Genomic DNA, 16,841 nt, shown 5'->3' on the forward strand with positions numbered 1-16,841 from the left:
CTCAATTATTTAGTCTCATGTATTGTATGGCTGCATCTAACATCTCGTTAGACTACCTATGTACCATAAATAGGGATCAAGTCATTCGTAGTTCACACTAGTACTTCAAAGCATTCACAGTAGTTATATGTAGGTAATATGCATAAATCAATTTAAAAACGTTTGTGGAATTATCAATCATATATATATATATATACACACACGATAGGAAGGAAAAGTCCCACTCACCTAAGGTCCACACTACAACTCCCTACCACACATATCGAGACATCACGAACCAATGTCGCCTAGAACAATTATCAAATCATGTCTCAGAGTTCGTACCGATATAATACATAATTTATAGAAAAAACAGATCCCTACGTAATTCACTCCGGAAGATCTGCATCACGGATTTCCGATCTGTTACTTCCAAAGATTCACATTATGTTCCTAGAACCACGTCCTAATATTTCATTATGATCCAACGGTCAGATCTCTGCCAATTGCCAAAACCAAGTGGCGGTCAACATTTTATTTTATGAACTTACAATTCCAATTCAGGAAGATCCGTACGTTGGATTCCCGATCCATAAGTTTCTATGGTCCTCAAATATTACGTACTATAATATATTAAAGTTTGGTGAAGATCTAACGGTCGGATCATCGATTCATACTTTTACCAAATAACATGACGTGGAGAATTTAGGTTCCGACCATCAACCTAAGTCATACAATTACCAAGACTGAACTCAAGGCATCTAATTTAGCCTAAGAATGACATCGACGGCCCCCTGGCCACACACCACTGTAGGTGGCGGTCGACCACCCCAACTCGCCAAAAAATCTAACTATTTCTAAAAATTACCAAATTTTACAGAAATGAAGATATCAATGAGTAAAACAAGTTTTATACCTATGGCTAAGTCCAATTTAGCCGGGAAAGGCTCCAATTTCACTCCAACCCGCCGAAAACCCTAAGATGGGTGTTCTTCGATTCGACTTCCTCGATATTCCAACACCCCTACAACTGCTTGGGTCTTGTTCCTGGGTCCAAGAGGAGTTGATTAAGGGTGGTGGTGGGTGGTGAAACTCGCCGAATTGGAGGAATCACCGGTGAACACCTCCGGTGCTCCGGTGATGTTCTTTGTGTTTTTGGGCCTAAAACTCTTCAATCTTGAGCGAAGATGGAAGAAGAAAGATTGAGGAAGATGTTGCAGGTGGTGGATATGGTGTTCCACGAAACAAAATGGCAGAAATTGGCCGGATTTTGACCGGTTTGTGTGTGTGGATGCACTGCCCGACAGGAAGGTTTTTTTTTTTTTTTCCTTCTCCCTTCCTGATTGGTTCTCCTTTTCCTCTCTTAAAATTGATTGGTTAGCACTCCCACATGGTAGGATTTTGAATTAATTTATAACTAAACTTTAAATAACCAATTTCAAATGTCTGTAACTATACCGATATAATCCGGACTCGTAAACGGCTTTCGCCTATCCGTTCGTACCAACGAGTACTACAAAAATGCGCTAAGTGAATAAGTCATACATTTCTCTACACGTTGGTCAATGAAAGTCAAAACCTTCACCTCTAGGGCATTTTCGTAAATTCATTCATTTAAAATTTATAAAATCGTAGAACTAGGGATGGGTTGTCACATTAGGTATAAAACATAAATATACTGTGGGGCCAAAAATAATCACAAGGCGACACGTGGATTCTTGGGTAAAAGAGGACAAAAATACCCTTGAGGCATACTGGGATTCCTACGTGCGAGCAGCAGGCAATCATCCCTAAACCAAGTCAAAAGTGCCCAGAGGAAGGTAACAAATTCATAGTTATCTCATCCATCCACATTTTAGGTAGTTACTTCATAACCTACCAATTATTCCACATAAATTGAGATAATTAACAAATTAATGGGATTATTACCTAATAAACTCATTAATTTGTCAATTAAATTAGCAATTAAACCAAAAAACCTACCCTAATGGCCGGTTATCCTCCTCCATAAAGGGGACCGGCCATTTCCTTTATTTTTCCACCTTTTCCTTACTCCTTTTTTCCCTTTTTAAGCCAATTATTTAATTATTCATTATAACCTTTTCATAACCACAAAAAACAGTCCCCTTTGGTTTAATTAGTCAATTAACATCCAATAAATGGGCTAATTAAACCAAATTCAAGCAAAAAACCCTAGCTATGGCCGGCCACCTTTGATCCCTATAAATGGGATCCCATTCTCACCAAAAAACGGATTCGAATACTCTTGCAAAAATCTCAAAATTCTTTAAACACTATTTCTCTCTAAATTCTAACTTTGGCATCGAAGGTTCTTCGGCCAAAGTCCCCCCCCCAATTCATCGTGGGCGCGTGAGGCTTGCGGCCATAACCAAAGGTGTTATTTATTTTGTAGGTGCAATTTTGTCCAAGATCAAGGAGGAAGAAATTTGCATCCACATATACCATATGTAATTTTTTTATCATTGATTAAATATACAATGTCACGTGACTGTATACACATGGGTCCAAACACAAATAAAACTTTAAAAAATATGGGCACAAAAAGAAACTAATATATGGGTACAAATTAAAATGGAAAAGAAAATTGGTACAAATTAAAAAATATTTGCAAATTAAAAATAGGTACAAACTAAAAATAAAAATATATGATAAAAAATTTAGCCATAAATGTAAATATACTAATTGTAGCATTTTTAACACTAAAGGAATATATTTAAAAATAAAAATATTTTATTATTCAAATAATTAATGATGTTATTAATACCCAAGGACCTTGATAAAAAAATTAAAAATAAATAGGATTTTAATCAATGGAGTAATAAAAAGAAAGATGTGAACCTAATTTCTCTTTTTTTTAATACATATGATATTATTTACATTAAAGTAAGGAAGTGACCAAGACTTGCAAAAGGTTAGCCATAATAATTTAATTCAAATTCGCTTTTGGCCAAATCAAATATAAGATCTTTCACTTATAAATAAAGAGGAATAACAGTAAACCTCTCTCATACTTTATAGTTTTAAATTTGCATTCACCACAAGAGGAGAAATAATATATTATACATTATATTGGTTTAAATTTGTCAATGCGTACCTACTCATACCATGGTACATATTAACAAAACTTGGATATTTAATGATGATTCATTGTGAAGAAAATTGTACTTATCATCAAGGTTCTAAAAGACAGTAGGCGTTAGTCGGGCAGCGAACTGGAGCCTAAGGCCCAGACGGTGCGTAGGCAGGAGTAGGTATAAATAAATGCATGTTTATAATTATTATGTATAAATAAATGCATGTTTATACTTAAAATACATATTTGTATTGGAGATACATAAATTGAAAAGTAGAATGGCATATAGATTAGAAAGTATTAGAATATATTGAAAACATGGGCAACTAGAATATAATGAGTGTTCATCTAAGTAGTCAGCAAGTCTTACCATTTGTATAATAAAAAAATAAAAATAAAGCAAATGAAAGTTTTCTATTTTTTTTCTAATTAAGAGTCGCGACCTAGGCGAGGGCCTAGACGAATTAGGCGGGTGCCTAAACAGGTCTATGCGTCATTTCTTAATTTTCAAACGCCTAATATTTAATCGGAACGGTGGCCAGCCGCTTGGCGCCTAAGCAGGACTTAGGCGGTGCTAGACGGGGATTTTCAGAAGAGTGCTTATCATATAATGCATACACATGATTGATAATCAGGTAGTTAAATATTTAACAAAAGTTAGTTGGTTAGGGTTTAACAGAAATTATCATAGAGGATAGCATTGTGGAGACAAAACGAGATACTCACTTGGGCTATTTGCATTCAATATTGGAGTCTTACAAATACCACAAGAGCTTTTCGGAGAAGATGATGAACAATGGTACTGTTCATTACTCTCGGCTTCACTCCAAAAAGCCTAGTCCATTTCCATTGGGCGTGAAAGAGGGAACACTTTAATAGCCTTCCCTGGCTAATAAGCCTAACTTCATTGAGCGTGAAAGATGTAATCAATTGTGTCATATAAGCCTAATTAACTTCATGTTATGTAACTTACAGTAGCCCATTTTACAACTGAAGGCAAATCTCCCCCTCCCCCTTATAATAATAATAATAATAATAAATAATAATAAAAAAAGAAAACTGGTCAAGACTTGGAGAGATTTTTCAGTGTGACCGGCACACGAGATGGTACACCAAGTGCCACTATACAAATATTGGGATTTGTGTGTTAAAAAGTTAATAACTTAAAAAATAAAATTTCTCACCACTTACGTAAAAACACGTAGTGTATCACCCATATTCCCGTCACAATGAAAAATTTCTTCAAGACTTGAGGGCGGCATGCAAGAACTCAGAACTTTGGTGCTCAAATCGCCAAAGTTTTGGAGTTGGTGGGGATGTGTTTCACCGGAAATGAGAGAGAGAGAGAGAGAGAGAGAAATTTGAGAAGCAACGGGAAAGACAAAGACCGAGAGAATTCCAGGGAAGTGGGGCTGGGCTTCATGTGGCTCACCAATTAAGGCCTGAAGAAGACCACATGTCCATTTAGTTGTAAAATTGCTAAAATACTCTCGGTGTTCCAAAGTTCGTAGAATTTTCATTATAACTTTAACTTATGTGGTTGTATTTGATCCTTTCATAACTTTTCAAAATATCCCTATTGGGTTACAATGTATTCAGCGTAGTCGTATTTGATTCTTTCGTGACTTTTCAAATTTCTTGGCATATTTGGATAGTAGCCCATGCATTCGGGTCGAAATGTACCATCCAAATATACCAAGAAATTTGAAAAGTCACGAAAGGATTAAATATGACCACATAGAATACCGCATAGCCCAATAGGGGCATTTTCATCATTTTACTTATAAATTAAAAAAAATTACGCCAATCCAAGAACGAGATTTCACATTTAGAATACCAAATGTTGTGAGAGAAACTCTAATTGTATGAATTTATATTGAATGAAAAGATGTTCAATACAAGGCCTAAAAACAATTCTAAAGGCTTTGCTCATGAAAACTAAAAGACAAGCAATAAAAACCTTGAAACCCCAAAAGACAAACAATAAAGAACATAAAACTCTTGAAAATCCAAAAGACAAACAATAAAGAACCCCATTTATTAGTAGGCTACAGTTTTGACGAATTTCTACGAAAGATGGCTCAAGCCACTTTGTGGGTTAATTGCTTTAACAAATTTCTACGAAAGATGGCTTAGGTCACTTTTGTGGGAGAAATGAGAGGATTTTCTACGGAGGATGACTCAAGCCAGTTTTGACACGCCATATGAAAGCAGCATTCATCCGAATAGTCTAAAAAGCCCAAACATCCACTTTCGAGAAATTGCAACAACGAATAACCTTTTAACCCTGAATTACCAGTTTTTCAATCAATTTTCTTAATTAAATAGTGTTTCCTTCTTTTAACTCTTTTACATTTAAAATAACACTAACTCCGTCGAACAACATTCTACTTGTAATAGGGTTGTGTTCATCCTTTTGGATACGTAAGTAGTATTGGTGGACAAAACAAGGATTAGAGATGAGAATATTGGACCAAGGTCCAACGCCAAGTCGCCAACACCAAAAGAGAAACGCTACCACTGAAAAAGGAGTTGAAACGGAGTCGACAAAATATTTTAGCCAATAGCTCTTTTTATTGGCAGAGCTAACATTTTATGCAGGGCAGAACATAAAACAAGTTATAAGAAATTTTCCAATTTTTACACGTTAGAATATACAAAAGAAACAAATTACGAGCAAAATCAGTGTGAATTAAAAGGGTAAATTATCATTTGACCCCTTGAATTATTACTCTAGTTGAAATTGACCCCTTTGAACCTTTTTTTTTTAGTAAATTAACCCCCTAAACTATTTGAAATCAGTCAATTGACCCATTATCGATAGGTTTCATCCACTATTTGGTCAAATTCAAAGGAAAATTAGTCTTTCCTTCATCAATTCTTACTTGCCAACTATAACCACTAATGAACTTATGACATTTGAAAACAAAATAATGTTTATTAACAATGTGAGATGGTCCGTTATGTAAACATTTGGATTATTTTTATGTTTTCTCATTATGCTATATGTTTTTGAATTATTATGTGTCCATATGTCAAAATTTTATTAATGGTTAGAGCCGACAAGTAACAATTAATGATGAAACGACTAATTTGCCCTTGAATTTGACGAAATTGATTCCACAATCTAACGGTAAGGGGTTAATTGACTGATTTTAAATAGTTCAGGAGGCTAATTTACCAAAAAAATAGTTTAGAGGTCAATTTCATCTGTAGTGATAGTTCAAAGGGTCAAACCGTAATTTACCCAAATTAAAATGATGCTGGTCTTTCTTTCATATCTCTAAAATATTATTCTATGAGTTTTTCTCTTGTTAAAAAAAGACTTGCAATTGAGTTTATACACGTATTATATATTTATATACGAAGTGCAGTTATGCAAACGACTACAACTGTCACTTCATCTTCCTTGTAAAGAATTCAAAATTTGAAGAAAATGTTGAGCAACAGTAGAACAAATTAGGAACGCACAATGTTATTCTCATCTATTCTATTCTATTCTATAAAGAGAACCCTCCTTATCAAATTTTTGCCTTTTTTTTTTCCAATTTTACCTTTACTTTTGATACACAATACTTACATAAGGAGGGCAAAATAGTAATTTTGTATCTTTTGAGAAAATGACAATCATATCCCCAATTTTCCTAACCCTTACTTTTGATACAAAAAATTTACATAAAGAAGACAAAATGGTAATTATGTAATATTAAGAAAAATATGCCCTTATTAAGAGATCTCATCATCATTGTCTCATACTCTTTTTTAAAATTTAAAAAACTAATCACACTTCTTAACCAAAAACAAAAAAGAAAATGAAATTGTCCACACACAAAATGTGTGCTCATTGTCAAATTTTTTTTAACTATTGTCTTACGTTTCTAGTGGGTCAAGACCATTGAATGTTGAATAAGCATTTCTAAGACAATTGCACGCGTCAGAAGCATGATTTTATGGATTTTTTTTTTCGTTTCTGGGCACATGGTTTTATTGAGTTAACCGGATCTAGTCTCGACACAACAGAAAATTTGTTTTTTTGTGACTGAAAAATCACAGGTTCGGGTTGTTAAAAAATTATTTTTGTAGAGTAAAGATAAGACTGCATATGATAGATGATCTCCCTCTTTTATCGTCGTCACTCACAAAATAAGGAACCTTATTGGCTTGAACTCCTCCTTTATTGTTTTATTGAGCTTACGGCTAACAAATATGAATCCCCCAGCTAAACATTCATATGCTTATTTTTTATCAGATGAGTTTAGTGTTGTGAAATTGAAGATATCTGGGCACTTTATACAAACTAATGAAATTGTATCCACTCTTCTTTATAATATTTGTCAGCTGATAGATTTTTATATAAGAAAACGATGTCTTCTCTGCTAAGAAATGTAAAAGTAAATAGCATATTTTCAACATTTGTTGGAGGTCGTTGCCGTTTTCTCCGAGTTGGACATCCATTTTTATATCAATTAGAAAATTCTGTATAGCGGCTAAAATTCGTGTATGATGATGCAAACTTGCAGTTTACTTTTTGAAAAAAAGGCGAATATTAGAATAATGAAGACTCAATATATTCTTATCCAACAGTATCCGCTTTGGATTTTTTTGGTGAGAATTATATGAATTTGTAAATCGTATTTGTTTATCATATATTATACGGTTAGTTTTTATCAGGTAATTTTTTATTTAATTTTAAATAAAAAAATATTTAAAATAATTTTTACCCATACGATGTATGATGAACGTATAAAAAAACAATGTTTTCTCTGTTAAGAAATGTAAAAGTAAATAGCATATTTTGAACATTTGTTGTTGGAGGCCGGTGCCGTTTTTCTCCGAGTTGGACATCCATTTTTATATCAATTAGAAAATTCTGTATGGCGGCTAAAATTCGTGTATGATGACGCAAACTAGCAGTTTACTTTTTGACCAAAAAGAAAATATTAGAATAATGAAGACTCAATATATTCTTCTCCAACAGTATCCTCTCCAGATTTTTTTTATAAGAATTTTAGGAACCTGTAAATCGTGTTTGTTTATCATACGTTGTGCGGTTATTTTTTATCAGGTATTGTTTGTATTTAATTTTAAATAAAAATATTTAAAATAATTTTTAATCACACGATGTATGATAAACGTATATGATTCACGGATCCCTAAAATTCTCACAAAGAGAATCTGACGAGGATCCAGATTCTATTCTTACTGTCTTTGTCTAAAAAGAAACATATATTACTGTGTTCTTTAAAAATATGTTTAATTACCATTCTTTGTGTTAATATATTAAAAGAAAAAAAATATGTGAGAGGACGGGAGAGAAGATGATAGAAATAGGAAGTGAGAGAATCCTACTTCTTTCAAAGGTGGTAGACGTCGACGGCCGATAGTAAAGGTCCGTATACCCAAACTATAGTTGATAACTTTGATATGCTATGGTAGAATACCATTGCGTTTGTTGTTTTGGAAGCAAATATTAAAAAATTTAAGTGATGGTGTATTCAATTGGGATTCTGGAAGATTTTAATTTTTTTAATAAATTTAGAAGTATTCTATCAGCATTTTAAATAAATCTTTGAAATTCAATATGTGTTCAACTAGGGTTTTAAAATAGTTTATTAAAATCTTTAGAAATTCAAATGTATTCAATTATGATTTAAACAAGTTTATAACATTCCAGGTGAACTTTAGAAAGTTTAGGAATTTGAGGGAATTGGAGAGATTCAGTAATGTATTTTTAGCATTCACAAATCTCACATCTTCCTGGCGTTGAATCAAAATTTCACATGAAATCTCTAGAAATCAATTAAGCTTCATCAAAACCCAAAATCTCTCAAAAAATCTCAGTTGAATACATCCCTCTAAGTGATTTAGTTTGTTTGGGTTATATATATATATATAATTATTTTAATACAATGATATACATTTACATGAAGAGTGAGGAAATAAATTGGTATCGGACTCGTCATTCACAAGATTTAAACTTAAAACCTAACTTACAAGTGAGGAGAAATGTGACTCAATTGATTTCGAGATGGGCTTAGGTCATTTTATCTAGGAAAAGTCTTCAATTGAGTTATAAATATGACAACGGTCATGATACAGTTAGCCATAAATTTGTATAACACGACATATCTATTACAAGAGCAAGGTTAACAACTCAAACTTTGCATATGGTGAGAAAACAAAAATAACCTATAGCAAGTACACAAAACTCGCCTAAGTGAGACTAGATAAAACAGAAAACTCAACGTGAACTTATGAACTTATTACAACAATAAATTAACAAACTTAGTACTAAGACAGTCCTTGCTACCATGAGACGCCATGAAAATAAAGAATATGAACTACCATAACCAGACACCTTTACCACTAAAAAAAAACAGAAACACTTACATTCTACCCCAACTAATGTGAAAGATGGAACAAATCAAAAGAGGAAAGGCTCTTAGAATTTTCTCCGTTCAAATGCTTTGAACGCTTGACCATCAGATTCTAGAAAGGTATTGTGGAAATGGGAAGAGGATCCTCTCCTGAGCTTAGGATGGGGATCCTTCTGACCAGGTCATCCAGACCATTCAAATTTAATCCAACGGTTGCAATTATTATAACTTTTAGTGGGTCCTTCTATTTAAAGCCATTAGATTAAATTTGAACGGCCCGGATGACCTGGTCAGGAGGATCCCCATCCTAAGCTCAGGAGAGGATCCTCTTCCGTGGAAATGTACTTATAAGTCAAAACGAATATATACATACATGTATACACACACACACACACACACATATTATCTATAGCAGATCTACGACACCAATTTTTTTACACAACTTTTGAACATATTTTTATGGAGCCTATTATATAATGTATTTTATACTTTTTACCTTTCAAAATAGCATTCATAAATTTTTTTTTGTAAAAAATTAGACAAAAAATAAGGACGGATATATATATATATATATATATTTGTCGATCGAATTAAAGTGGCCCTCAACTGAATAAAATCATGCAATATACACTAGAGGGAAGATTTCTATATAGGCTATCTACCAACTATTCACCAGCCTACCAACAACATATAATAAGTTCACTAAACATCGTATTCATCAAGTGAATTATGGTTCTAATTTTCTCCAAACAAGAGTTGAAAAGTCCAAGTTTACCAGATAATAGTATTAAACAAACAATAATTGACTATAATTTCAATCGAGACTTGCCTTATTAGCACGTGGCTCTTTTTTGGCAACCGATACTAGCAAGTTGCTAGTAGCAACTTTTCTGGCAACCTGTACGAGGAGTAGGAGCTGAGCCTTTCGTCGTTGAAATGTCTGAAGCCTGTAGTCAATACGTACTCGAGTGCTCGATCGAAGGCTGACGTACTGGTTGTTGTTATTGTTGACCTATTTTTCCTGGAAGACACATAACCTGCATGAACAGCCACTATAAAAGCAGCATGCAGCATTGCATGTTTTCATATCCATCACTTTTCTTTCCACAAGCTAGTTCTTGTAACAGATTACCAAAGTTTAGGGTTTAATTATTTAGTGAAATGGGTTCCTTAGCACCTCCCAAGCTTCCTACTATCAACTTCTCAGCCCAAGGCTTGAAGCCCGGATCAAGTTCTTGGTTGTCCACCGCCAAACAAGTCCGGTACGCACTCGAAGAATACGGCTCTTTCGTGGCACAGTATGATCAAATTTCTCCAGAACTTCAAAACAACATCTTTGGCCAGGCCGCAGATCTGTTTGAGGTTCCCGTAGAAAACAAAGTAAAGAATGTTGGTGAGCAACCGTATCGTGGGTATATTGGTCCAAACCCCTTCATGCCACTCTATGAAAGCTTGTGCATCGATAATGTGACATCTCCCCAGGCAACTCACAAGTTCAAAAATCTGATGTGGCCTGCTGGAAAGAAAAACTTCTGGTAAGTTGGTAACTTCTATTTCTTATGTAGCATTTATACATGAGTATTGGATGCATGCATTATTTATTTGTTGTTTATACAAACTTTTTTTGTTGTTGTTTTGGTGCAGTGAAACTACGGATTCATTTGGGCAGTTATTAGGAGATTTGGAACGAACAGTGGGACAAATGTTATTCGACAGCTTTGGTGTAGGAAACGAGTACGAGTGTGTCGCTAATTGCAACAGTCACCTCCTTAGATTCATCAAATATAAGGTGCCGGAGGACACTGACACTACGTTAAGGTTTCCAATGCATACAGACAATAGCTTCACAACCATAGTTGTTCAGCACGATGTTAGTGGGTTGGAGGTTAAAACAAAGGAAGGTGATTGGATTAATATTGAGTCTGTGCCTTCACAGTTCTTATTCATGGCAGCCGATGGATTGCAGGTGAGTCCAAACTTAAAACATGGTGGTTCCACACTTCACGAATAACATATCTTCACGTATAAATTTTATAAACAAAATATGCTCAATGATCATAGTACAATATAATAAGTATAACAAAGACAGAGATATTTAATGATGATGCAAGTAGTAAATTACTAAACATAATTTGTTCGATTTGGTTTAGATGTGGAGCAATGACAGAATAAAAGCTTGCCAACACCGAGTGAAGCATTGCGGAAACAAGACGAGATATTCTCTCGGTCTGTTTACATTCAACAATGGAGTCTTACAAGTACCAAAAGAACTAGTGGACGATGAGCACCCACTGCTCTATAATCCATGTGATGGTCGTGGCTATACACGATTTCATGCTTCGGCAGAGTCCAAGAAGGCAGCGTCTCGTATCAAAGCTTATTGCGGTATCAAAGTTGAAAACTAGCCAAGACTTGAGGGCGGCATGCAAGAACTCAAATTTATGATTGTCCTATGCGGTGTGCGCATTCTAAACGTTTTTGTAACTTTATTTTGACAGTAACAGTACGGATATATGTTTGTTGATTTTGATATGAATGAAGAGGGACTGAAAATAAAGATATATATTTTCTTTTGATATCAATCAACGACTCAAGGATTTCGTAGATGCCGCTTCATCACAGTAGAGGAAAGCAATAATGTCTATGCACTTTGGTGCGGATTTGTTACCAACCCCTTTCCCAACATTTAATAATTTAACCCACTAACGCTATACTTCATCAAAAAAATTAAAAATTAAAAAATGCAACATATGCCTAATTGTTAAAGATTTCACTGATTTTATACAGATTCTCTCGTAATTAATAGTAAAATCGAAAAAATACCCCCACAATTTTAGTTTTATAAAAAAACATTTCAAAAATTCATCTTTTATCCACTTATCAATAGGAGAAAATACAAGTAGGAATTTGATTACGGGAATCAAAATAGTAGTTCATAAACATAATACACAACTAATCATTCATCACTGTCGTCGCTATCATAGTTTTGGCACAATGATTGCAATACATTGGCTGTAGCACTGCTTTTATTCTCTCCCTCTTGTTTCTTCTCATTTGGTTTTTTCGAATTTTGAACCTCCTCTCCCAATTGTTTCTTGTCTTCTGGTTCCGCTGGCTTTTTACCTTCAGCCACAACTGGTTTCTTAACTACAGCAACCCTAACATTCGAAGACTTGAAAGTATTTCGATTCCCTGTCAACAGCCAAATAATATAAATGGTCAAATAATGCCTAACGGAGAGAATCTATGCGTTTGGTACGTGGGACGGGACGGGACGGAACGGGACGAGGCGTTCCGTCCCGCGTTTGGTGCGCCAAAAATGGGTGGAACGGGTTGTTCCACGGGACAGATTTTGGGTGTTTTTGCGTCCCACCTCCTCCCCCTGGAACGGGTTTGTTCCACGTCTGTGGAACACAATGTTTTACCGTTTTAAGACAAATATACCCCATGTCTTTTTCAAAAATTACACCTTCGTTCCGTCCTGTCCCGTCCCGTTCCGTCCCGTCCCGTCCCGTCCCGTTCCATCCCGTCTGCGTACCAAACGCAACCTAAGGAAACAAACAATTGAATCAGGGATGAGAACAATCCGTGCGTGTCTGACATACCTCCGTTGCTTGAGGTATCAGAAATACTGCTTTTTGTCAACCAATCTGTCGGATTGCTAGGAAGCCCTTGAGTAAGCTTTTGCCGCTGCATGGAAAATATGTGCAAACAAACGTTATAAGCTTACTGTTGTACAAAAAAAGCAGATAACTGTTGCAACATAAAACATGCTGATGTTGTTTAGGCGAGTTGAGGGCTAATAGCCCACACAATAAAGAATTAATTACTTTCCCTCAGCAGGATGCCTGACCACCAGTGTAAGTTTAGAAACCAGAATCGATTTTCAATTGAGATTCCAACTGTAAGAAATATTTCCCCTTCATACAATTGCAAAATAGCACGGGGTAGGAAAGAGAGGAGTGGATGGATGGAGCATATTGCTAAGTTATCTTGATTATGGTATTTGCAAGAATCATCGTGCAATTTCTAGATGAGTATATAAGAACACCACGACATACACCAATAACAAAAACCACATGCATGTTATACTCCATTTAAGAACCAATAACAAAAACCGCACACATGTGATACTCCATTCAAGGATATAATTAAAGAACCACATAAAGTAGAGCTGGATCTAAAACCAAAAGTCCAGCATACTCTGTATGTAATCTCTAATAAGACAACATGTATATATCAAACAACTAACATGTCGTACCTTCAATTTATGGGTTGATGTTTCGCTGTTGCCACTTAAAGGCTCAATCATATCTTCTTCATCATCTAAATCTTCATCATGAATCCTTTTAATATAATCTTTTGAGTTCTGCATAAATTTGTTCAGAAAAAATTAATTGGATTAGAAACAAACAGCCCACAAGAAAGAAGAAGAAAAATGAAAGCACAAAATTGATCAAGGATGATTAAGTTGGACATAAAACAAGGTAGCGCATAAATACTAACATGGAATACTATTGATTTTATGACTGCTTCATCCTCGTCTTCAATCCTTTTTTCCTGTAAAACATCAACTTCAGTACACTCACTAAATAATAACTGAGAGTAAACAAGTTGCAGAGCAAATTCAAGATAGAAATGAACGCACAAAACAAGTATCATTTTGTTTGAAAGTACATGTATATAATAAAACTCTTCAATCCTTTAAATTCACACACCGAGGTAATGTATGTCATTTCAATATACTAAACACATCAGGTTTTTGGTTTACCCAAGGTTCAAGACACGAAGATAACTCAACTATTTGCAACACATTATAATATGTTGGCTCAAGAAGCCTATCAAATTTCTTTGGTTATATAATTATTGTACCCTGAATTACTTGATGTTGTAAACAAATTCATAGAAACTAAATCAGAGCAGCAAGTTTTTGCACACTCAAGGAACCATGCTTCTACATGTTTTTGCATTACAATATCTAAACAAATCCACAAGCGTATAGCAGACAATACATGACACTGGACAGGGAGCAATATCATATATACATGCATGTGTATTTATTCGGTATAAAGTTTAAACCAGTCTAGAGATAAAAAGCATATAAATGTGTACCTTTTGGGCAGAAGTTTGTTTCAAAGCCTCCAACATAGCATCCACACTCACAGTCGCATGCCTGGACTGAAAACCGTAAACCTTGTATTAGTATCCCAGGATACCGAATTGTAGCCGACACAGAGAATAAATGCATAACATAATATTCATATGCATATCGACAGAAACAGAAATGTCATGCTTTACAAATTTAGTGGCAGCACTGTATGTTTACATCACATCCACTGGATTGTCCATCCATCTATCAAGGTACGAAGGAAAAAAAATTTGCGACTTATCACAAGATAAACAACTACTAGACATCTACCTTCATGGACTTCATCTCATCCAAAGCAGCCATGACGTCCATCTCTCTCTTTGAATCCTGTGTTCTGTTCTCCAAGGCTCTCATGGCATCTCCCATTTCTTCGGATTCCCTTTTCTGTTTCTCCTTATCTACTTCCTGAAAAGAAAAAACATATATACAAATCAAGCGGTTAAGCAATGTTCATCACAAAATAAGAGAACCTGAAAACATGAAAGAACAGGGTAAGTGGAAAGTCATCATTTTGTTTCTGTTTTACCTCATCTTCATTGCGCCAGGGTTCAAAATTACGCGTCGCACCGGCCTCAACAACATAGTCAGAATTCTGAGGGTCTGTCTTCATCGCGAGTTCCGCAGAGCACTTGGTACATTTGAAGTAAAATCTGAATATTTGAATTCCCAAATACGTCTGCAAATGGTAAAACCATCAATAACCCAGCTCACAGGACATAACAAAAACCCTGTCAAACCCAAACCTAAGAAATTAATCAAACACCTAATTCCCACATTCTCAAAGAACAAGAATACCCACAACAATTTAAAACGATACAATAAACCCTAGAAATCAAATGAAAACGAGTTAGGCTACGCAATTAGAAACCCCAGCGATTAAAGAAGGAACGACGTACCTCTCCAACGACATCTTCTTTGCGAGAATTGAACTTGGTGCCTTTGTAGATGTAATTGCCGCAGGTGTTGCACCGAATGCTCATCGGAAGCATCATCCGCACCTTTATCTGTTGATTCTTCGGCCTCCTGATCCGGGGCAGCTTCGAAGGGTCGAAGTCCGGCGGATAGTACTTGTTCAGAACCTTACGTTCTCCCATCTTTGATGCTCTTCGAAAACCCTAAAGCTCCTTGATTAAACTCGAATTGGTTCTCTTCTGATCAAAATTTCACAAAAATTCAGTAGTCGTATATAAACCCTATAAATATGTGTATGTATTTGTATATCGGCGAAATCCGAAGCAAAGAAGAATTGACGTGAAAATAGGAGGAGAGGAGGGGAGAGAGGAGGGAGTCGAAGATGATATCTGATGAGTGCGCGAGTCAACTGAGCTTGTTAGGGATTTTGGAGAGGGAAGAAGGAGAAGAGAGACGCGCCACCGTCAGATTTCCCTCCGTTTCATCTATTTCTCCGGTTAAGTATCACGAGCCCAACACGTGAAATCACTTTTGTTGGCACCAAATACCTAAATTAAAGGGATCATGTTTAACTCCAGTTCAGATTATAGTTTTACAATAAATTACTTTTTAATGAATAGTATTTGATTATATTTATATATCATCTCCAACTGAATGCGGCTATTTTTTAACCCCTCAATAATTTATTCTTTTAAGTTTGTTTTTTAATTTTATTGGTTAATTGAATTAAACTATCATTTTAAAATAAGGTTTTCGGACATATTTTAAGTGTCACTTGTCGCTAAATGAATAAGCTACTGGATTACTTATTCTTTGGTTGAAGATGTGGCCATTTGAAAAAAAAATTTTGAAAATTTTAAATTTAGATTATTGGAAGAGGTAAGGGAGGGATGTTTGTGAGAAATTATGTAGATACTTAGATATTTATAAGGGGAAAAAAATTAGAATTTAAGTTTTTTTTTTTTTAATTATGCCTAAAAAAAAAGGCCCCTCAAGGGGGCTACCCAACTGGCTAAGAACGGCCAGCCCAATGACCAAAAGGTTGAAACTTGGCTTGGTGGGTTCTTTTTTCTTTTCGGCCTAGCCCTCATTGAAGTCGGATTTTGAAGCATTTCGGGCTGGATTTCGGCCTTAGGGAATCTCGGCCTCAGCTGAATTAAGTACCGCCCACCGTTTGATGTTATCTCAGAATATAAAGCTGGACTGTAAAAATAGTGATGGCTCCAAATGACTCAAAATAGCATGTGTGTATTGAAAAATGTTTTTAAAATAACTAAAAGCAATTCAAATCACCAAAAACAGTTTCTCCAAACAATTAGAAGTGCTTTTG

General features: G+C 35.1%; 2 protein-coding genes across 2 annotated transcripts; one reads left to right on the forward strand and one right to left on the reverse strand.

Annotated features, from left to right (window-relative positions):
• The first annotated feature begins 10,527 nt into the window (after window positions 1-10,527).
• Window positions 10,528-12,032, forward strand: LOC103445744 (deoxypodophyllotoxin synthase-like). The gene is made up of 3 exons (XM_008384767.4): window positions 10,528-10,985; window positions 11,095-11,416; window positions 11,601-12,032. Exons 1-3 carry the CDS (start codon window positions 10,612-10,614, stop codon window positions 11,853-11,855), a joined length of 951 nt encoding a protein of 316 aa, XP_008382989.1. The 5' UTR covers window positions 10,528-10,611; the 3' UTR covers window positions 11,856-12,032.
• Window positions 12,033-12,302: 270 nt separating this feature from the next.
• On the reverse strand, window positions 12,303-16,409 carry LOC103445745 (uncharacterized). The gene is made up of 8 exons (XM_008384768.3): window positions 15,496-16,409; window positions 15,126-15,275; window positions 14,870-15,004; window positions 14,563-14,628; window positions 13,957-14,010; window positions 13,712-13,819; window positions 13,056-13,140; window positions 12,303-12,642 (listed from the first exon to the last, which is right to left on the reverse strand). Exons 1-8 carry the CDS (start codon window positions 15,691-15,693, stop codon window positions 12,407-12,409), a joined length of 1,032 nt encoding a protein of 343 aa, XP_008382990.3. The 5' UTR covers window positions 15,694-16,409; the 3' UTR covers window positions 12,303-12,406.
• Between the last annotated feature and the right edge of the window lie 432 nt (window positions 16,410-16,841).

This window comes from Malus domestica, chromosome 10 (genome assembly GCF_042453785.1).
Source record: "Malus domestica chromosome 10, GDT2T_hap1".
Taxonomy (NCBI): domain Eukaryota; kingdom Viridiplantae; phylum Streptophyta; class Magnoliopsida; order Rosales; family Rosaceae; genus Malus; species Malus domestica.